This window comes from Chionomys nivalis, chromosome 7 (genome assembly GCF_950005125.1).
Source record: "Chionomys nivalis chromosome 7, mChiNiv1.1, whole genome shotgun sequence".
In the NCBI taxonomy this organism is placed as follows: domain Eukaryota; kingdom Metazoa; phylum Chordata; class Mammalia; order Rodentia; family Cricetidae; genus Chionomys; species Chionomys nivalis.
The window spans coordinates 33,631,758-33,652,735 of record NC_080092.1 but is presented as its reverse complement, the minus strand read 5'-3'; the positions used below and the strand labels follow the sequence as shown (position 1 = coordinate 33,652,735).

Below are 20,978 nucleotides of genomic sequence, written 5' to 3'. Positions count from 1 at the left end.
GCAAAGTCACGGGCCAGACGGGACAGGCTCCTCACGCTTCCCGACAACGCGCATGGGCGAGTCCGGACCCACCCGAGGGGCAACCGCCGTGCCTTCCGGTTCCGATGACAGCGGCGCCGGAAGCCGGCTGGGCTGCAGGACTAGGTGACAGCCTGCGGGCTCCGTGTCCCGGGGTGCTGGGCGCCCCGACCAAAGCCCGGAGCTGTGGTCGGCCGCACAGTCCAAGGGCTGGTGGAGTCGCCTCGACTCAGACGTCTCCTAGTGCACCTGACAGGGTCAGAGGTAACCAACCGCGGGCGGTGGAGTCCTGGCAGGGCACTGCAGGAGGGTCTCTGGAAGGCTGGGTAGGAGTTTGACAGTCTTCTGCACCGTAATGCGGGTGAAGTCCGGGTCGTGGCAGTCCCCTAGGGTAAACTGTGGACTTTCCCATTCTTTTAGTTTTAGGTGAAGGAATTACTATTTTAAACTTTCTAATATTAATAGGGACACGATTTGTTTGAGGGTAAAGTACAGGGCATTAAATGTGGTCTGGAAAGATGACATTTGTGTCGAGACCTAAATAAGGAGCTCTGGGAAGAGGTAAAGAGTGTTTCAGCAGAGGGTGGCGGCAGAGATAACCTGGGTGGACCGTGAACAGAAGGCGGGTGGTGGAAGAGTAGGTAAGTGAGGGCGAGAGGGATGAGAGTGAGGAGCTTGTTTTGTTGTCTTTTGAGGGAGGGTCTCCTATAGCCCAGGATGGCCTGGAGCCTTTCTTTCTTTCTTTCTTTCTTTCTTTCTTTCTTTCTTTCTTTCTTTCTTTCTTTCTTTCTTTCTCTCTCTCTCTCTCTCTCTCTCTCTCTCTCTCTCTCTCCCTCCCTCCCTCCCTCCCTCCCTCCCTCCCTCCCTCTTTCTTCTTTCCTTCCTTCCTTCCTTCCTTCCTTCCTTCCTTCCTTCCTTCCTTCCTTCCTTCCTTCCTTCCTTCCTTCCTTCCTTCCTTTTGAGATAGGGTTTACTCTGTAGCTTTGTAGCCTGTTCTGAAACTAGCTCTTGTAGACTAGGCTGGCCTCGAACTCACAGAGATCCTCCTGCCTCTGCCTCCTGAGTGCTGGGATTAAAGGCTTGCACCACCACCACCTGGCAGCCTGGAGCTTCCTAAGTAGACCAGGCTGGCCACGAACTCACAAAGATGCACCTACTTCTCCCTCCCAAATGATGGAGGGATTAAAGTCATTCATCACCACACCCACCCTCAGATTGGTTGATTTATTATTAGTTTATTTGTTAATATCTATTAATTTAGTAATATATATATATATATTTTTGGTTTTTCAAGACAGGGTTTCTCTGTGGCTTTGGAGCCTGTCCTGGAACTAACTCTGTAGACCAGGCTGGTCTCGAACTCACAGAGATCCGCCTGCCTCTGCCTCCCGATATTTATTATTTTTTGTTTTATTTATTTACTTATATATTTTTGGGACAGTGTTCTTCACATAGCCTTAGCTGTTCTGGAATTCACTCTGTAGACCAGGCTGGCCTGGAACTCACAGAGATCTTCGTCTGCCTCCACCTCCTGATTGCTGAAATTAGAGGTACGAGCCACCACACCCAACAGGTTTTTAATTTTTTTTTTTTTTTTTGGTTTTTCGAGACAGGGTTTCTCTGTGGCTTTGGAGCCTGTCCTGGAACTAGCTCTTGTAGACCAGGCTGGTCTCGAACTCACAGAGATCCGCCTGCCTCTGCCTCCCGAGTGCTGGGATTAAAGGCGTGCACCACCACCGCCCGGCCCTCAGATTTTTAATTTTTTAAAAAACTTTTATGTGCATGGGTCTGGTTTTGCCTGCATGTGTGTGTACCACGTGAATGCAGTGTCGGTAGAGAGCTTCGGAAGGGCCTCTGGAACTGGAGTTACGAGGAGGTTGTTGGCTGCCATGTGGGTGCTGGGAAAGGAACCTGGATCCTCTGCAAGATCAGCAAGTGCTCCTAGACCTGAGCATCTCTAACCCCTGAAGCGGGATGTTAAAACATTTCCTTCATCTCTTTCTGCCCACTGGGAGCTTTCGATTCCCAAAGGCTAGGGAATGGAGGTGCTGTTTGATCAGCTAGGACTTGCTCAGTTCTGTGGTGGGTGGCCCAGGCCTAGTCTCCAGGCTTCACGTAACTGGTAGTCTAGCGGGGGGACATGTGTAGAAGCAGGTAGAGGGATGATTCAGGTCTGTGATGCGGAGAAGGAGGCTGTACGAGGGAGCTGGCTCGGTGAGCAGAAGCCTGAATGGATCCCTAGAATGTACAGTGTAAGAAGGTGATAGGACCAGGTGGTAGCACATGCCTTTAATACAGCAGGTGCCACAAGCACTTTACCAACGGAGCTCATCTTCTCAGGCCCCTGTCCTCAGCGCTTTAATTCTTTTATTCATTCATTCATTTACTTTTGTGGGTAGCAGGGTATACTTTCTCACTGTGTAGCCCAGGTTGGCCAGGCACTAACAGTGGTTGTTCTGCCTCTTCCTCCCCATTACTGAAATTAAAGGTATATACCCACCACAACCGGCTCTCCTCAGCTTTAAAATGTATGTGTTTATTTATTATTGGGGGCAGGCCTGAATGCCCTGGCAGACATTTGTCAGTCAGAGGAGAGCTTTGTGGCGTCCTTCCTTTTCCCGTCTCATGTGGGTCTCATGTGGTTCCAGGGATCATATTCAGGTCACCAGACATGCTCTTTCCCCACTGAGACATTTGCCTGGTACATCCTCAGCCTTTCTCGTAGTTTCCTTCATGGCTTCCCTCTGTTGGGGGTCCTGGTATCAGTTGGTATCTGACAGGGCCAGATTTGACCCTCGTGAGATCCTGTCCTTGAGTTGTGTTCGTCTTTGATAAATGTGGCTCTGGTATCTAGACATCTTCCCCAGCTAGTGGTATGCCTTTGCTCCAGTTTCCTTCCTGTTTGTTGTCATAACTGATGGCCCCTGTGAGCTCATCCCAGCCACGTACACACACACACACACACACACACACACACACACACACTTCCTTTCCTGCCAGGCCAGTGACCTGCTTTGCTGGTCCTATTGTGTTGTGTCAAGTACTTAAGGAGAGGGCCTCGGCCTAGAGCCAGATTCCAGGCTTCCTCTGTTCCCGCTCCTCCACTTCCCAGCGCTGTGGCCTTGGGATGTTTATTTTTATCTTTCCCTGTCTCATTTGCTCAGCTGTGAAGTGGGTCTAATAACCGTCCCTACCTCATCGTGCTGTGAGAATGGAGGGATGAGTTAATGGGTGAAGTCACTGGAGCAGAGCCTGGAGCAGAATGAGCCTCTGGGGAATGTTAGTTAGTACCAAGCAAAATAATGAGATCATTTTAAATGGGAGTCCCTATTACATTTCACCTATACTATTTTATAACTGTTGAGCTTGGTTTTGGAGCTGTGACATCTGGACACTGTGGTTACAAGTTCTAGTGTGTATGGGACTATCAGCCAAGGCCCAGCACTTTCCTGCTTTCCTGTCATGTGTCCCCATCTTGGAGGGAGAAAGTGACTTTAAAGTGAGGTCGAGATGGTAAAGCTGAGATGGGACTAGGAGAGTGCAGGAAGTGGGAAGATCTCAGGGTCACCATGGACACCGGCTTCTTGTGATGCCATTCTTTTGGGTAGCTGGCTACATTGACCCCTTTAGAAAGGGACACATAACTCAGTCCTCTTCTTTCTAGTCCTGCGTGTGGGTGCAGAAGATCTGCTCTGTTGCCAGCATTCTGAGGATTAGCTGTGTATTCCATGTCACAGGTTACTTAAAGAGGAGGGGACAGTGGCGAGCAACTTTAATCCCAGTACCTGGGACGCAGAGGCAAGCAGATCTGAATTACAGGACAGCCAGGGCTACTCAGAGAAACTCTGTCTTGAGAAAAAAAGGGGGCAGCGGAGCAGAGTGGAGAGGGTTAGGAGGAGCCCACAGTGAGGAGGAGGTGGAGTACAGTGTCAGTTTTGGGCTGGGCCACTGGCTCAGTGTTGCTTGCTATACAAGCATAAGGACCTGAGTTTGAATCGCCAGAACCCATGTAAAGCCGGGCATGGTAAAGGATAAGTAATAAGCCCAGCATTCCATTTCTTTTTCTTTTTTTGTTTTTGTTTGTTTTGTTTTGTTTTTTTCCAGACAGGGTTTTTCTATGTATCCTTGGCTGTCCTGGAACTCACTCTGTAGACCAGGCTGGCCCAGGCTGGCCTCAAACTCACAGATCCGCCTGCCTCTGCCTCCTGAGTGCTAGGATCAAAGGCGTGCGCCACCACCGCCCAGCCCAGCCTTCCATTTCTACAGTGAGATGGGAGGCAGAACTATCACTGAAGGCTTTCAAGCCAGCTAGACTGGACTACACAGTGGTGAGGAACGACACCCAAGACCGTCCTCTGACCTCCAGTACCCACACTGTACCATGCACACATGTGCCTGCACTCAGAAGCATGTATCTGTGCAATACACATCATACATAAATCCCACCCTCTCTCCCGCCTTCTGTCTCTCTCTCTCTCTCTCTCTCTCTCTCTCTCTCTCTCTCTCTCTCTCTCTCTTTCTCTCCATGCATCATTGAGCAAGAAAGCATCTGGTGTGGCAGGGAGGCAGGCCTCAGTATTCATCACTCAGTGTTCAGAACCAAGGGTACAGAGTGGGAGCGGAAGGAGCCAGGTAGATGAGGCCAGGACCAGCTGCCTGTGACAGCTGCGGAGTTGGTCTGGAGGACTCAACCAGGGAGAAGCCAGAAGCAACCAGCTGATCTTCCTTTTTGGCCAGAGACTTAGCAAGCAAGTGTAGCATCTCTCTGCTTGTCCCGAGACAAAACAATCATGTTCCAGGGCCTGGAGCTGTGAGAGCAAGGGTTCTAGTTGTCCAGATACAAGGAGCTGTCAGTAGGCGACCAACAGAGGAGGCCCCTCCAGCCTGCACAGTTGGCAGTTATTCCTGAAGCTGCACTTGGAATTAACTAGGACTACCTTCATGGCTTATCTCCCTACAGTACATGAAAAACCAGTTCCACTAACTGGAAGAGGTGGCGACAGTAAATATATGAGTTACATGCAACATGAGCCTGGGTTATTCTGCCACATGGCCTGCTAGGTCCAGTCTTCTGATTAAGAAAGGAAGTGAGGGTTGTCAAAGATTCAGCCTCTGAAGCGTTTGCCCTTTAGGACCCAGAAATATGCCAGTTGTTAGGGCTGGAGAGATGGCTTAGCAGCTAAGAGCACTGGCTGCATTTCTAGAAGGCCCAGGTTTGATTTCCCAGCATCCACAAGGTAGCTCATAACTACCTGTAAGGAGATCTAGTGCCCTCTTCTTGATTCTACAGACACTGCACATACATGGTACACATATGTGTGTTTTTCTGTTGGCTCAGTGACTGCACCTGAATCTACTGATATTTTAACTATCATCTGTGCCCTTGCAGCCCAGCAGTCAGCACCCCACACCGCTCAGACTGAGGCTCGGGTACCGGCTCAGCCACTAAATGTAGGTTTTAACTAAGTCTGTATAGTTCTGTTTACCAATAAAGACTTTGGAGTCAGATATTGGGGTGAAAACCTGCTAGATCAGAGAAGCCAGAAGCAACCAGCTGACCTTCCTTTTTGGCCAGAGACTTAGCAAGCAAGTGTAGCATCTCTCCACTCCTCCCAAACCAAAAGAAGACTTCAGATCTCTAAGTCCCTCCCTATTCCTTCTTGTGAGTCTCTCGACTCATATTCCCAGCTTCTCCGTCCTCTCTGTGGCTAATTCCAGTAGTCACTGGCTCAGTCTCCTGATCCAAGGTTAATTTTATAAACATAGTCTTGCAGTTTCACAGTGCAATCAAATATCCTGCAACACATATGTATGTACATGAAGCAAAACACCCATACACATAAAATGATAAAGTAATTTGCCTGGCAGTGGTAGCACACACTTTTAGTCCCAGTACTCAAGAGGCAGAGACAGGAGGATCTCTGGTTTTGCGGCCAGTCTGGTCTATAAAGCAAGTACCAGGACAGCCAGGGCTACACAGAGAAACCCTGTCTCTTGAGGGGAAAATGTAATTTAAAGAAATGCTGGGCACTTGGGAGGCAGAGGCAGGCGGATCTCCGTGAGTTCGAGACCAGCCTGGTCTACAAGAGCTAGTTCCAGGACAGGCTCCAAAACCACAGAGAAACCCTGTCTTGAAAAAAAGCAAAAAAAAAAAAAAAAAAAAAAAAGGAAAAGAGATGCTGGGTCTGGTGGTTTGTGCTCATGCTTGTAATCTCAGCACTAGGGAGCTGGGGATCAGTGGGCCCCTGGAGCTCACTGACCAGCCAGTCTGACCCAATTGGTGAGCTCCAAACCAGCGAGAGACCCGATCTAAAAAGTAAACAGCATTCTTGCAAATGACACTTAAGGTTGCTCTGTACATTAAAAAGTATTGGCTGGAAAGGTGGCTCAGTAATCACAAGCTCTTGCTGCTCTTTCATAGGTCCAGTTTGGTTTCCAGCACCCACATGGAGCAGTTCTCCAGCTCCAAGAGATCTGAAGCCCACTTCTGACCTACTCTGACATCCACATGCACACACATAAGTAATAATCTTTTAAAGAGGTGTGTATTGAGCTGAGCAGTGGTGGTGCACACCTTTAATCCCAGCACTTGGGAGGCAGAGGCAGGCAGAATCTCGGCGAGTTTAAGGCCAGCCTGATCTACAAATCAAGGAGTTCCAGAAACCTTGTCTTGAAAACCAACCAAAAAAAAAAAAAAAAAGGTGTATATTGTGTGTGGGGTGGGCAGGACAAAGATAACAGGGCAAAAAGTTCAAGACAGTAATTTTCTTTATTTTTGTTTTTTGAGACAGGCAGCGTTTCTCTGTGTAATAGCCCTGGCTAGTCCTGTAACTTGCTTTGTAGACCAGGTTAGCCTCGAACTCCAGCCTTCATTGTTCACTGGACACCTCAGTGAGGTTGGCTCAGAAGCACTTTGTTTAGCAGGGCACTGATTTTTTTTTTTTTTTTTTTTTTTTTTTGGAGACAGGGTTTCTCTGTAGTTTTGGAGCCTGTCCTGGAACTAGCTCTTGTAGACCAGGCTGGTCTCGAACTCACAGAGATCTGCCTGCCTCTGCCTCCCAAGTGCTGGGATTAAAGGTGTGCACCACCGCCCGGCAGGGCACTGATATTTTACTCAGGAGTGGTGAGGGACCTGAAGAAATGCTGCGGAGTCACCCACACACACATTGGCCTGACCCAGTTCACTTCACTAGGCAGAAGCCACCATGGAGCAGTGTGCGTGCGTGGAGAGGGAGCTCGACAAAGTCCTGCACAAGTTCCTGACTTACGGGCAACACTGCGAGCAGAGCCTAGAGGAACTGCTGCACTATGTGGGCCAGCTGAGGGCTGAGTTGGCCAGTGCAGGTGGGTGATAATCCCTAGGGATCATGTAGCCCTGGGCTACTGACTGGGTGGTAGAGTCTTGGACATGCATCTCTAGGCTTTCTTGAAGGTGGCAAAGAAAGCCTCAGCTTGTTCAGAAAATTACTTTGACCTTTTCTTTCTTTTTTTGTTTTTTGTTTTTCAAGACAGGGTTTCTCTGGACATTTTCTTTTCAACTAACTTTTTTGTTGTTGTTGTTTTGTTTTTTCCAAGACAGGGTTTCTCTATGTTGCTTTGCAACTACTTTTACTTTTTTTTTTTTTTAATTTATTTATTATGCATACAATGTGCTGTTGGCATGTATGCCTACATGACAGAAGAGGGCGCCAGATCTCATTACAGATGGTTGTGAACCACCATGTGGTAGCTGGGAATTGAACTCAGGACCTCTGGAAGAGCAGCCAGTGCTCTTAACCTCTGAGCCATCTCTCCAGCCCCAACTACTTTTACTTTTAATTTACTTTGGGGGTAATGATGTCCCCAGGTTTTATTTGTATTGTGAATGATTAATGTCATTATCCTACTGTGTGCATGTATGATATCCTGTACCTGTTCGTGGACAGACACTGGGTTGTTTCTACCTCTTGGCTATCTTGAAGAATGCTAGAAAGAGTGTTCACACACACACACACAGCTTTGTGTGGACACATTTCAGTTTCTCCTGGAAGTGGAATTGCTGTGTCCATGGTAATTCTGAGTTTAACTTGACGGTTCACAGGGAAGCCTGTGTACATCCAATACACAAAATAAGAGAGCACACAGGAGCCAAGTCAGCATGCACAGCAACATAGAATTTTACAGTTGAGAGAATGAAGTCATCAGAGTCCTGGCCTATGGGCTTAGCAAGTAAATGGCACCTGCTGCCGAGCCTGATGGGACCCACATGGTGCAAGGAGAGAGCTCACTCATGAAAGCTGTTTTCTGACTTCCAGGGTACATCCTAGCACACATGCGTGTCACGGTTCCTCACCCCCCACCTACATGCAATTAACTAAAAAGATTTTGTTTGTTTGAGACAAGTTCTCTATATTGCGCTGGCTGTCCTAGAACTCACAGAGATCCACCTGCCTTAGCCTCCCAAGTGCTGTGATTAAAGGTGTATGCCATGCCCAGCATTTTTGGGGTTGTTTGTTTGAAACAGGGTTTCTCCATGTTGTAGTCCTTGATGTCCTGGAACTTGCTTTGTAGACCAGGCTGACCTCGAACTCACAGAGATCTGCTGTCTCCGCCTCCCGAGTGCTAGATTTAAAAAAAAAAGGTATATGCCATTACCACCTGGCTAAAATCTTAAAAACTTAAATAAGCATACTGCCTCGTTCTACTTGGCCACTTCTCAAGTCTCACATTAGACAATGGCTTAGCACTCTTGAATCAGAGGCAGGAGGATCTCTGTGAGTTAGAGGCCAGCTTGGTCTATATAGTAAGTTGCAGATAGCCAGAGGTACATAGTGAGATCCAAAAAAAGAAGTAGCTGACCACAGACTGGAAGTAGGTGTTTACTTCTGACACGCAGGGCTGTCTTCTGGGCCACCACACGGGCTCGGAGGAGGAAGCAGAAGGTCTGCTGCAGAAGCAGGTCTTAGGATCTGCCTCCTGACCCAGTCTGCTGTCTCCACAGCTCTCCAGGGGACCCCTCTCTCAGCTACCCTCTCCCTTGTAATGTCCCAGTGCTGTCGAAAAATCAAAGACACAGTCCAGAAACTAGCTTCAGACCATAAGGACATTCATAGCAGCGTCTCCCGAGTGGGCAAAGCCATTGACAGGGTAAGTGTGTGGGTGGCCCAGGGTCTAGGGGTGGGAACACTGCAGAGTAATGTGTGCTGGCTTGGCAGGAGCACAAGTGCAAGCGCCTGAGTCACAGATCCATCTCTCCTCTGTCAGAACTTTGACTCTGAGATCTGCGGTGTAGTCTCAGACGCTGTGTGGGACTCACGTGAAAAGCAGCAGCAGATCCTGCAGATGGCCATTGTGGAGCACCTGTACCAGCAGGGCATGCTCAGTGTAGCTGAGGAGCTGTGCCAGGTAATGTCGGCTGTGGCAGCACAAGGGCACCTGTCTGTCCTGGTGTTTGAGATGGTCTTGCTTATGTAACCCATCCTGGCCTCACTGTTACCTTCCCTCCTCAGTCTCCTAAATCCTGGGACTATGGGTGTGCGCACCACCACGCCCAGCCAATTTCATCATCTGCTAGTTTTCTTTCCCACCCGATATTCTTGACTATTTTTGTTTTGTTGTTGAGAAGTGCATGGAACTCACTATGTAGGTCACAAACTCACTATGCTGGCCTCAAACTCAAAGAGATCCTCCTGCCTCTCAACGTGCTGATACCACACCTTGTCCCTTATGTTTCTGAGCTAAGGTCTGACTGTATGGCCAAGGCTGGCCTCCAACTAATCATCCTCCCTTCTTTTTTTTTTTTTTTTTTTTTCTTTTTTCGAGACAGGGTTTCTCTGTGGTTTTGGAGCCTGTCCTGGAACTAGGTCTTGTAGACCAGACTGGCCTCGAACTCACAGAGATCCACCTGCCTCTGCCTCCCGAGTGCTGGGATTAAAGGCGTGCGCCACCACCATCCGTCATCCTCCCTTCTTGTCTCAAGGGCTGGGATTGCTTGCAACTGTGCAAGGCCCTCCCGTAGGCCTAGCCACTGACATTCTTTATATTTATTTTAGAAAGAAACTTGGTCTTGGTCTCCCTACCACAGGAGGTAAATCTAAGTGTATCTGATAAAAACAAAGTTACTGATTTCTAGTTAGAGTTGGTTGCTTGCCAGGGCGTGAAGCCAAGGTGCTTTTTTAATTTAGGGGATTAAGGGGTCGGAGAGATGGCTCAGTGGTTAAGGTCCTGAGTTCAATTCCCGGCAACCACATGGTGGCTCACAACCATCTGTAATGGTCTGGTGCCTTCTTCTGGCCTGCAGACATACGCACAGACAGAATATGGTATAAATACTAAATAAATATTTAAAAAAAAATTTAGGGGATTAAGCAAAATGGCAAATAGCACAAGTTAGGTGTTAAACACACAGGAGGAGGAGACTCTGCCTTAATGTAATTAAGCAGATTAAAAGTAATCTCTCACTATGCCGTTCAGTGCCAGGCCTGGGGACTTCCTGCAGTGGAGGGAAAGGGTCCTTTACTGTGACTGACCAATGATGATGCTTAGCCTCAGCAAGTTGGGCACTGAACAGGGGCTCATGCTATAGGCAGACAGTTCCTCTGCAAACATTACCTTTTCCCAGCCAACCTTTAGCTGATGAAGTTTTATTACGGGCAGAATTTTGGAGACACTACTTTCCATTTCCCCTAGGAATCAACATTGAATGTGGACCTGGACTTCAAGCAGCCCTTCTTGGAGTTGAATCGGATCTTGGAAGCTCTTCATGAGCAAGACCTGGGACCTGCACTGGAGTAAGGGTACCCACAGTGGGGCTTGCCTGTGGTCATCTCACCTAGATATGCCTATCTTTTATTTATTTTTATTTTATGAGCATTGGTATTTCACCTGCATTTGTGTGTTTGAAGGTCTCAGGTCCTCTGGAACTGGAGCTACCATATGGGTGCTGGGAATTGAACCCGGGTCCCCTGGAAGAACAGTCAGTGCTCTTAACTGCTGAGCCATCTCTCCGGCCCTGATATACCTGTCTTAGGGATTCACATTGTCCTCTAGGGTCCTCTCTAGCACCACCCCCGGCACTGTGTTCTCTCTCCCCAGATGGGCTGTCTCCCATCGGCAGCGCCTGCTGGAGCTCAACAGCTCCCTGGAGTTCAAGCTGCACCGGTTGCACTTTATCCGCCTCCTGGCTGGTGGCCCTGAGAAGCAGCTGGAGGCCCTCAGCTATGCCCGGCACTTCCAGCCCTTTGCTCGGCTGCACCAGAGAGGTAAGTGCCCAAGGTGCTGGGAGATAGGGGTTAGGCTCCAGCCAATGTCTGGACATGTCAGGTAGCCTGTCCTTGTACCCACAAACAGTTCTGTTTACCAGAAAGATGGCTCCCCACAATTCAGAAACTTTTGATCCTCTTTTGCCTCTAAAGTGAGGTCTAAATTAGAGGCAAAGCTGAGGCAGGAAGACCACCTCAGTCCCAGAGTTTAGGCTAGCATGGTAGCAGTAAGACCCTGACTCAAGAATTAAAGACCAGCCAGGTGGATCTCTGTGAGTTCAAGGCCAGCCTGGTCTGTATAGCAAGTTTCAGGACAGCCAGGGCTACACAGAGAAACCCTTTCTTGGGAAGTGGGGGAAGGAAACAAATAAAAATATATAAAATAAAAATCACAAAACCAAAGCAGCAATATTATTTTTTGTGGTTCTGGGGATAGAACCAGACTTCTCAGTATTTCATTACTGCTGACAACTGTTTTACTACTGAGCCACCTCCCCATAAACAGCAGTTTTAGCTCCTCCTGTCTCCTGAAAGCTTCAAACCTGGATTTGCTGTTAAAGGGGAGAGGTCGGGCATAGTGGTGCATGCCTTTAATCCCAGAACAGGGGCTGCATAGAGATCTACATAGAGATGTGTCACAAAAGAAGCGGGGGAGGATTAGAGTGGGTGAGTGGAGACAGTCTCTGCCAAGCAGAAGCTTGCTTGTGATGCAGTCGGAAAGCTGGAGACCTCACCATCCTACCTGCCTCCAGGTTGACAGCAGGATGGAGATGCCACCTCCTCTGCACGTTAGAAGGCTTTGCAGCCCTGTGGCTCCTTGGGCTATGGCACAGAGCCTCTGCCCTCCTCCCTGAGCTGCTGTCCCATTCTTTGTAGAGATCCAGGTGATGATGGGCAGCCTGGTGTACCTGCGGCTGGGCTTGGAGAAGTCACCCTACTGCCATCTCTTAGACAACAGCCACTGGGCGGAGATCTGTGAGACCTTTACTCGGGATGCATGTTCCCTGCTGGGGCTTTCCGTAGAGTCCCCTCTCAGTGTCAGGTATGGCTCAGCCTCCTGCACACAGGAAAGGCATGGAGAACATACTCTGCTGACCCCGCCATGTGCTTCCACAAACCTAAGCTGGCTTGCGTTCTCCCTTTAGATGGACACTGCTTGACTTTATGGTTAGAGAGAGCCCACCGCTCCTGCACATTAGGTACCCGTGGGAAACTATGCCATCCTCCCAGTAACTCAGCCACGCTCTCACAACCTCACCGAAACACCACCTCCCTACATGGAGACTGGGGTGCTAGGCAACATGCTTGAGCTGCTGCTTAACCTGGGTACTGCAGAGGTCTCAGCTCACTCCACAGCAGGCCCAAGTTAAAGTCTCGTTACCCCAGTTAACAGATAAAATGGAGTTTTGCCATGAGCTAACTTGCAGGGTTTCACTGGAACAAAGAACACCTAGAATGTTCCAGAAACATTGCACCTTAGTGGACAGTTGTCATACTGTGGAGAACAGGCTGCACTCACCACTGCCCCTAGAGATCTGTTGGGGAGGGCTGTACTGTACTCACAAACTGAGGTTCCTGCCAGTGGGCACACTGCTACCCTGTCATCTTGAGATTGACCTCATTTATAGATGTCTTACTATGTACCATGTTTAACAGTTTGCTAAACTACAGGCTGGCTCTGGCCCCATTAAGAGCTTTCCGCTGTCTTGGACAAGCACTTCATCTGCCGGCTGTTTTCTATACTGGAGCCTTTCTAATTTTGGGGTGTATTAAAGCGAATAGAGTTGAACATACTACGCTATGTATGTGGCTCTTTAGAAGTCTGGGAGCAGAAGAGATGGCTCAGGGATTAAGAGCACTTGCTGCGGACCTGAGTTTGGTTCCCAGTACCCACAAGATGGCTCACAGCTCTCATTACCTATAGTTCCAGGGGATTTGACCACACTCTTCTGGCCTGAGCATGCACGTGGTCCACATACATACATGTAAGCACACACTTGCACACATAAATTAAAATTAAATCAAGGACTAGTCTGACTTCACACTACTTGAGAATTGTCTCCAGTCCTATTTGGGACAGTGTGCTGGTTCTCTGTTTGCTGGTTCCTGTGATCCCACTGCTTCAGCCCTGCTCTCTGCTCCTCAGTTTCGCTTCTGGCTGTGTGGCGCTGCCGGTGCTGATGAACATCAAAGCTGTGATCGAACAGAGGCAGTGCACTGGTGTGTGGAGTCACAAGGATGAGCTGCCGGTAAGGCCAGGCTGGGGAGGTACCCAGAGGCAGGTGCTGGGGTGCACAACTCAGACAGGAAGTGGCTCTCAACCTTTTGCCGGCCTTCTCAGATTGAGATCGAGCTGGGCATGAAGTGCTGGTATCACTCTGTGTTTGCGTGCCCTATTCTGCGACAGCAGACCTCAGATTCCAACCCTCCCATCAAACTTATCTGTGGCCACGTCATCTCCCGAGATGCACTCAACAAGCTCATCAATGGAGGAAAGTAAGTTCTCCCTGCCTGGCTCCATCCTAGCCTGGCTTTCCTGGCCTGGCCTGAGATGTTCTTCCTTCCCTTTCCTTGCAGGCTGAAGTGTCCCTACTGTCCCATGGAACAGAATCCAGCAGATGGGAAACGTATCATATTCTGATGGCAAGGAACTTTTGCTTGAAGGTGCTTCCACTCATGGGCCTTGATTTGCCTTGGTGAGGGGACTGACTTCAGTGGATGGTGACCACGACCAAGAGGCCTGGCAGGCAGAAGCCAAGGCCTGAACCAGCCTACAATTCTTTGGCTGTGAGAGGGACTGGTGCTGTGTTCTGCTGTCTTTCTGTTTACACTTGCCTCTGACTGAGCAGCCAAGGCTTTGCTATCGAAAACATTTTTCTACTCCTGGCATCAAGCCAGGGCTGACCAGCTGTGGCTCAACCTCCTTCTGTACAGTCAACTGTACGTATGCATTCTCCACTGTAAATAGCCTACTAGAACTGAATGCTGTTTTATAACTTTGAACAAATATATTCACAGCCCTTCTTCACTGATGACTGCTTGCTACGTAAGGTACTGGGCATCACCCGGTGGCAGCACTACCATTCTAGCACCTCTGGTAGGGGGAAACCTAGATGGCACACCTGGACAGGGTGCTTTACCATATACCTATGTTAGGGGACACAGGAAGAAGAAAGCTTGTAGTCCCAACCAGCTTGGAACCTCTGAGCCCAAATTCACCTGATTATTCCAGGGCGTTTGAACTAGGTTGTTGTGTCCTAATCCTGTGTGGGGCTTTTTATAGGCAGGAACTGAAGTTAAAATGCTTCAAAGTCTTATCAGAGAACCTGGGGTTTTTAACTTATGTATGGGTGTTTTGCCTGCATATATGTCTGTGCACCATGTGTCTGATGCCCTTAAGAGGCCAGACAAGAACTTCAGTTTTCTGGGATTGGAATTATAGACAGGTGTGAACCACCATGTGGGTGTTGGGAACTGAACTCAAGGTCTCTGGAAGAGCAGTCAGTGCTCTCAAATGCTGAGCCATCTCTCCAGGACCTAGGGTTGTGTATTTAGCTTCATTTCCTATTTAAAATTTGCCATGTGGGAGGGCAAACTAATTCTATCCACTATGTAAGGCTGTCAGAAGCATCCCTGCCACAGGAACCACAGGCTTGTGTGAGGTGAAGCCTCATCTCTAAGGCCGCACCTGTCCTGGAGTGGGTCTGGGGGCAGCTCTGAGCACTTGCAAGGTACACTCTTGGGGCTCTCCACTGAAAGTCGCTTCTGTTCCTCCTACCAACTTCCTGGCTCCATCAGCAGCTGGAGCTTAAGAAACACCCACACACTCGCCACATTTTTGCCTCAGCATTTACTTCAACCCCACACTCTTGGAGCTCAACAGGAGATGGCACTGATGGAGAGATGCTGGCTCTACCTCCAAGAACAGCTGCTGGAGCTGCCTGGGGAGAATTCACACGTCAGGAAATCGGGGAGATGCTGTTAAGAGTGGGCAGCCGCCTGCAGCCAGCCCGGCAGCTCCTGGAATAGGCTGCGGCACAAGTCTCTCACAGAGGCGCTGGCAGGGCCTGCACCTCCTCCAGGCACTTGTCATAGATCTCCTGGTAGTCCTCATGGGGCTTCACCATGATCACACAGGTGGGGCGCTTGGAGCCTGTTGCTGCTCCCAAGTCCTATATAAAAGAGGAGAAAAACTGTTGGGAACAGGGGCCACAGTGACCCATCAGCCGAACCTGACCCACAGCCATGTCCTATTGGCACACATTACATTTAAGAATATTTCAGATTAGTTGCCATTATTTCAACTCAAACTAAGCTTTTAAGCCATGGTCCCCCAAGCCTATACTGAATATTCCCACATGGTCTAGGAGGGTATCCCTATAGGCAGGGCAGTGCCTCTGTTCTCTAAGTCCCTGCAACCCTTCCATCCCTGTGCTCCAGACATGGTCCTAGCCATGCATGCACTAGGACAGCTATAGGTCCTAGTGCTCTGACCACAAACCTACTTAACAGTACAATCATGGGTGCCACATCTTAAAGACTTTACAAGGCACATTCAAATGCAGTCTGTTTCCATTCTCAGCATACTGAAGATTCCCCTTACAGGAAGGAAATCTGCCAGCCATGTGCCATGCACTTTAGTCTTAGTATGGCAGGACTGCTTGAGCCGCAAAGACTGGGGCCAGCCCGGGTGACATAAGGAGGAGACAAGCCACCCAGACCTGTGAATTCTAACACTGGAGTTACTTCCTCATCTAGCCTGCCTAGGACTAAGTTGGGGGTGGGGCAAAATAGGTGTAAGCTCCTCACCGTCTTAGAGGGGATATAGACATAGGGCAAGTTCTGGTCCTCGCACATAACTGGAAGATGGCAGTAGACCTCAATCGGCAACGTGTCTCCTGCCAGAACCATGATTCTGCAACAAGAGAAACCACCATCATTTCTCCTTTGCTTTCTCCTTTCCTTTCTGTTGTACAATTGTAAGCAATACCTACAGCTGGGCTGTGAGCACAGAAATGAATAAAATGCCCTGCCTCCAAGGAGCCCACAGTCAATGCCAGCCTCCAACTTCAGAACGGGGTGTAAAGTCGTGTTTGGCAAATGCATTTCCTCTGGGGGACATGATCTCTACTTGACAGCAGATAAATGCCACCAAATGTGACAAGCAATACGGTGCTGGGACAGATGAGGTATGGAGGGATGCCAAGAAACAGGAACAACTCTTAATAGTAATGTTCCAATTAGGAAATGACTCTTGAATAGAGACCCGAGTGCCACGAGGAGGCTCCCAGAACAACAGGGGCAGGGACAGAGTAAGGCCAATGGCACCAGAGTGGTACTGAAAGGCTGGATGCCAAGAACAAGGGTTGTCATGTTTTGTACAATACAATACATACTAGGAGGGGCTGGAGAACAAAGCTGCAGAGGTTGGCAGTGGCCATACCAAAGATTTGAACAACAGACAGGGTCTGTCCCAAGAGAAAGTTTGCCAGAGTTCTCAATTAAGGCTGTGGGCTATCAGTGTACAGACCCCGAACTCCTCAATCTTCACCCGAAGGAAGAGTGTTCGTTCTCTAAGGTGGGTGGCACATCAAGAGCCTCTGGTGCAGCACTCTGCGTCCATACTCCATCTCCTCTGGCACAGGGCTGGTCCTCACTGCCCTCTCCTTGGCTGCTCTGACCCATAATCACGGTGCCAGGTGCCACCTGGAGGCAGCAGGCCTTTACCCAGCAAACACACAACCACCTGGCAGTAGGAGAGCTGAGCAGAGCATGTCCAGGGCATTTTCCACGTCGTGTCAGGATGCCAGCTCTGAGCACCTGAGTTCAATCCCTGGAGCCCAAATGGTGGAAGGAGAAGATCAACTCTCACAAGTTGTCCTGGACATCCATACATGCACCAGAGTGCACACGTATGCAGACACACACACACACAGACACGTACGTAATAAAGGAACCATCTGAGATACTGAAAAGCTGGAGAAATGGTGCAGGGGTTAAGAGCACTAGCTGCTCTCCCAGAAATCCTGAGTGCAATTCCCTGCACCCACATGGTGGCTCACAACTAAAGGATCTGGTGCCCTCTTCTGGCCCGCAGGTGAACATGCAGCGTACTCATACATAAAAATAAATAAAAACGTTTTCACACAGCCAGGTTTCTCTCCACTGTCTGTAGTCACAGACTACACCCCAAACTGGCACCTAGAAGGCACAGACTTGCCACTTGAGACCGTCTTCTCACATCCAACCTTCACCTGGGTTGGGCATGGACACCGGCTTCCTAAGTCTGACTTACCTCTCTGAATTGTTCCCTCAGTATCACTTTCTAGCTTTCACTTTGTTCTCAGAACAAAACCCAAATCTACTATGGTTTTAAAAGCCCCCACAAGGAGCCGGGCGATGGTGGCGCACGCCTTTAATCCCAGCACTCGGGAGGCAGAGGCAGGCGGATCTCTGAGTTCGAGACCAGCCTGGTCTACAAGAGCTAGTTCCAGGACAGGCTCCAAAGCCACAGAGAAACCCTGTCTCGAAAAACCAAAAAAAAAAAAAAAAAAAAAAAAAAAAAAAAAAAAAAAAAAAAAAAAGCCCCCACAAGGACTAGAGAAATGCTGGCTGCTCTTCTGGAGGGCCCAGGTTCGATTCCCAGCACCCACATGGTGATACATTACCATCTGTAACTCCAGTCCAAGGGGATCTGCTACTTGCCTTCCTCTGGTCTCCAAGGACACCAGTGCCGCACAAACATATCCATTTAGGCAAAATAAGTCACACACAAAATAAGTCAAAAAAAAAAAAAAATGTAAAGGCCCTCACGAGGCACTTAACTACTTACTAATCTCTGCCCTGCCTGAGAGCCTGCTCTCAGGATCCCACCCCCCGAACTAACGTTCATTCATTCTCTCCTTTTTTGAGACAGGGTCTCTATACACAGTCCTGGCTGACCTGGAACTCAGAACCACCTGCCTCTGCTTCCCAAGTGCTAGGATTAAAGGCCTGCGCCACCACTCCCGGCTATCATTCTACCTCTTTGCTTTGTTTTTTGGGGCACTTTCATAGCCCATGCTGGCCTAAGACCTGTTATGTAGCCAAAGCTAGCCTTTATCCTCCTCCGGCCTGCTTTGGAAAATGTCTCTCCACATCATGTTGCCTGAAGTCTGGAAACGTACTGCCAATCCCCGGTGGGCTGGGTTTGTTTTCTTCCCTGTCATTCATTGGGGAGTTCCTGCAAGTGATGTGGGTGTCTGCACTGAAGGCAGTTGACCGCCTTGACTGGTCAGAGTCAACTTCACCTTTACTGAGCACCGAGGTAAGCGAAATTCCTTCTTAATCAACTGAAAACGTAACCTCAATGGCAGAGCGATTGTCTAGCACGCACAGGCCCTAGGTTCAATGCCCAGCGCTGCAACAAGTAACACACAAAACTTTTTAAAGCAGCGAAAGACGAGCTCTTACCCTTTCTCGCCCTTGTTGACAAATTTCTGAACCTCCTTCACTCCGCGCCGAATCTGCTTCTGCTTCACGGCTGCAAAGAGAAGCGTGAGCGGCGACTTCGTCCAGCCCGAACCTACCCGCCCCACTCGTCCGGGCCGCGTTCGCCCGCCACACACCCAGCCACCTCACCCGTTTTGTTTGTTTGTTTTTCGAGACAGGGTTTCTCTGTGCAGCCCTGGCTGTCCTGGAACTCACTCTGTAGACCAGGCTGACCTCGAACTCACGGAGATCCGCGTGTCTCCCGAGCGCGGGGATTAAAGGCGCCACCACCGCCCGGCCCCCCGCCTCACCCTTCTTGATGCATTTGTAGAGCTTGCGCGTCAGGCGGCGGGAAGCCAGAGGCTGCGCGATGGGGTTCAGGTTGACCAGCAGCTCCTCGTACGTGCGCTCCTCGCTGCCGCCCTCCGCCTGCGCCTCAGAATCCTCGGGGACGGCCTTTATTTTGGTCATTTTAGCAGCCGCGGAAACCCAATATGCCGTACAGACGAACCACGCGGCCGCCGCCTCCGAGATCACTTCCGGGTCATGAAGCTGCCCTACCCCGTGACTAATAGGGAAACGAGGTACTCTGCACCGACCAATCGCTAAATAGACCTGCGGGGGGTGGGGTCTTGGCCATAGGGGCGGGAACACAAGGCGACCTAGGTGCAGGGTTTGGATTTCGCCCGCGGGAAGCTGGGGAGGCGGAGTTTAGGAGTGGAGTGCCTGGTGACAAGGGGCAGGGCCTGGGGCAGAGAGGCGGGGCCCAAAGGGAAAGAGGCGGGACCATTGGGTGGGAAGGGGCGGGGCTAGGGGCATTACTAGTGTGGCTCCTGATGCTGTTGCTTCCTAAGTCCTGGATCAGGTAAAGATTTTTTTTTTTTTTTTTGGTTTTTCGAGACAGGGTTTCTCTGTGGTTTTGGAGCCTGTCCTGGAACTAGCTCTTGTAGACCAGGCTGGTCTCGAACTCACAGAGATCCGCCTGCCTCTGCCTCCCAAGTGCTGGGATTAAAGGCGTGCGCCACCACCGCCCGGCTGATTGTAATACTTCTGCTACAAACTGTTTTAAACGTCTTGCCTGAGGCTGCGCCTTCAGAAGCCATGGCAATCAGTGGAAGTGATTATATCTTTTTCTCAAGGCATATGGAAAGTGTCAACTGAGGTAGCAGACCTAGACGTTAGCTGTTAGACTGACCGTCCTTTTGCAGCAAGGAGAGTCCAACAGCTGCTAATGAGGAAGTCAAACTGCCCCGTGCTCAGGTTGTTTGTTTCTTTAGAAGAAAACGAACATCAGGAGTGTTTATGAATTTAAAGAACTTAGTATTAACTACTAGTGGTGATTTTTTTTCTTTGTGTGTTTTTTTTGTTTGTTTCTTTGTTTTCTTTTTTGTTTGTTTTGTTTTGTTTGTTTCTCTAGCTTTGGGACCTGTCCTGAAACTAGTTCTTGTAGATCAGCCTGATCTCAAACTCACAGAGATACACCTGCCTCTGCCTCCCAAGTGCTGGGATTAAAGGCGTGCGCCACCACAGCCCAGCTTTGTTTTGTTTTTTTGAGCCAAGGTCTCAGTAAGTAGCCCTGGCCATCCTGAAACTTACTGTGTAGATTATACTGTAGATTATAACTCACATAGATCCACCTCCCTCTACTTTCTGAGTATTGGGATGAAAGGTGTACACTGGTGTAGGAGGTCCTTCTGTCTTTGTGTTGCTTTCATTGGTTAATGAATAAAGAAACTGCCTTGGCCTGATAGGTCAAAACTTAGGTAGGTGGAGAAGACAGAACTGAATTCTGGGAGGAAGAAAGCAGAATGGAAGGAATGCCATGGAGACGCCAGAGACAGACATGCTGAATCTTTCCTGGTAAGCCACTGCCACATGGCAATATACAGATTAATAGAAATGGGTTAAACTGAGATATAAGAGTTAGCCAATAAGAAGTTAGAGTTAATGGGCCACACAGTGTTTTAATTAATACAGTTTCTCTGTGATTATTTCGGGGCTAACCTAGCAGAGCAGCAGGGAAGAACAAGCAGGTCCTCTCCCCTACAACAGTACACCACTATTATTATTATTATTATTATTATTATTATTATTATTATTATCATCATCATCATTATCATTATTATTATTATTTTGAGTCAGGATTTCTCTGTAACTGTCCTGACTATCCTAGAACTCACTTTGTAGGCCAGACTGGCCTCGAACTCACAAAGATCTGCCTGCCTCTGCCTCCAGAGTGCTGGGATTAAA

General features: G+C 49.1%; 2 protein-coding genes across 6 annotated transcripts; one reads left to right on the top strand and one right to left on the bottom strand.

The window, feature by feature from the left end:
* On the top strand, window positions 1–14,286 carry Rmnd5b (required for meiotic nuclear division 5 homolog B). Of its 5 annotated transcripts, none has more exons than XM_057775275.1 (11): window positions 146–282; window positions 6,440–6,540; window positions 7,212–7,362; window positions 8,999–9,144; window positions 9,262–9,402; window positions 10,687–10,787; window positions 11,092–11,258; window positions 12,135–12,300; window positions 13,405–13,507; window positions 13,600–13,754; window positions 13,836–14,286. In XM_057775275.1, exons 3-11 carry the CDS (start codon window positions 7,224–7,226, stop codon window positions 13,897–13,899), a joined length of 1,182 nt encoding a protein of 393 aa, XP_057631258.1. In that variant the 5' UTR covers window positions 146–282; window positions 6,440–6,540; window positions 7,212–7,223; the 3' UTR covers window positions 13,900–14,286. The 5 variants fall into 5 exon arrangements, with proteins under 5 accessions (XP_057631254.1, XP_057631258.1, XP_057631259.1 ...); XM_057775276.1 differs by having other exon boundaries at window positions 6,440–6,559; window positions 7,216–7,362; XM_057775274.1 differs by having other exon boundaries at window positions 6,440–6,559.
* Window positions 14,287–15,136: 850 nt separating this feature from the next.
* Nhp2 (NHP2 ribonucleoprotein) lies at window positions 15,137–19,282 on the bottom strand. Its single transcript, XM_057775277.1, has 4 exons — window positions 19,040–19,282; window positions 18,711–18,780; window positions 16,068–16,173; window positions 15,137–15,430 (listed from the first exon to the last, which is right to left on the bottom strand). Exons 1-4 carry the CDS (start codon window positions 19,197–19,199, stop codon window positions 15,305–15,307), a joined length of 462 nt encoding a protein of 153 aa, XP_057631260.1. The 5' UTR covers window positions 19,200–19,282; the 3' UTR covers window positions 15,137–15,304.
* Between the last annotated feature and the right edge of the window lie 1,696 nt (window positions 19,283–20,978).

What these genes read in the sequence shown, in the direction of transcription:
- Rmnd5b (XM_057775271.1), top strand. Translation starts at nt 105, where the DNA reads ATGACAGCGGCGCCGGAAGCCGGCTGGGCTGCAGGACTAGGTGACAGC. An exon ending in GGCTGAGTTGGCCAGTGCAG is followed by an intron (nt 7,363 to 8,998) that starts GTGGGTGATAAT and finishes CTGTCTCCACAG; the next exon opens with CTCTCCAGGGGACCCCTCTC. An exon ending in TAGCTGAGGAGCTGTGCCAG is followed by an intron (nt 9,403 to 10,686) that starts GTAATGTCGGCT and finishes CATTTCCCCTAG; the next exon opens with GAATCAACATTGAATGTGGA.
- Nhp2 (XM_057775277.1), bottom strand. Translation starts at nt 19,199, where the DNA reads ATGACCAAAATAAAGGCCGTCCCCGAGGATTCTGAGGCGCAGGCGGAG. An exon ending in GTCAACAAGGGCGAGAAAGG is followed by an intron (nt 16,174 to 18,710) that starts GTAAGAGCTCGT and finishes CTCTTGTTGCAG; the next exon opens with AATCATGGTTCTGGCAGGAG. An exon ending in TCTATATCCCCTCTAAGACG is followed by an intron (nt 15,431 to 16,067) that starts GTGAGGAGCTTA and finishes TCTTTTATATAG; the next exon opens with GACTTGGGAGCAGCAACAGG.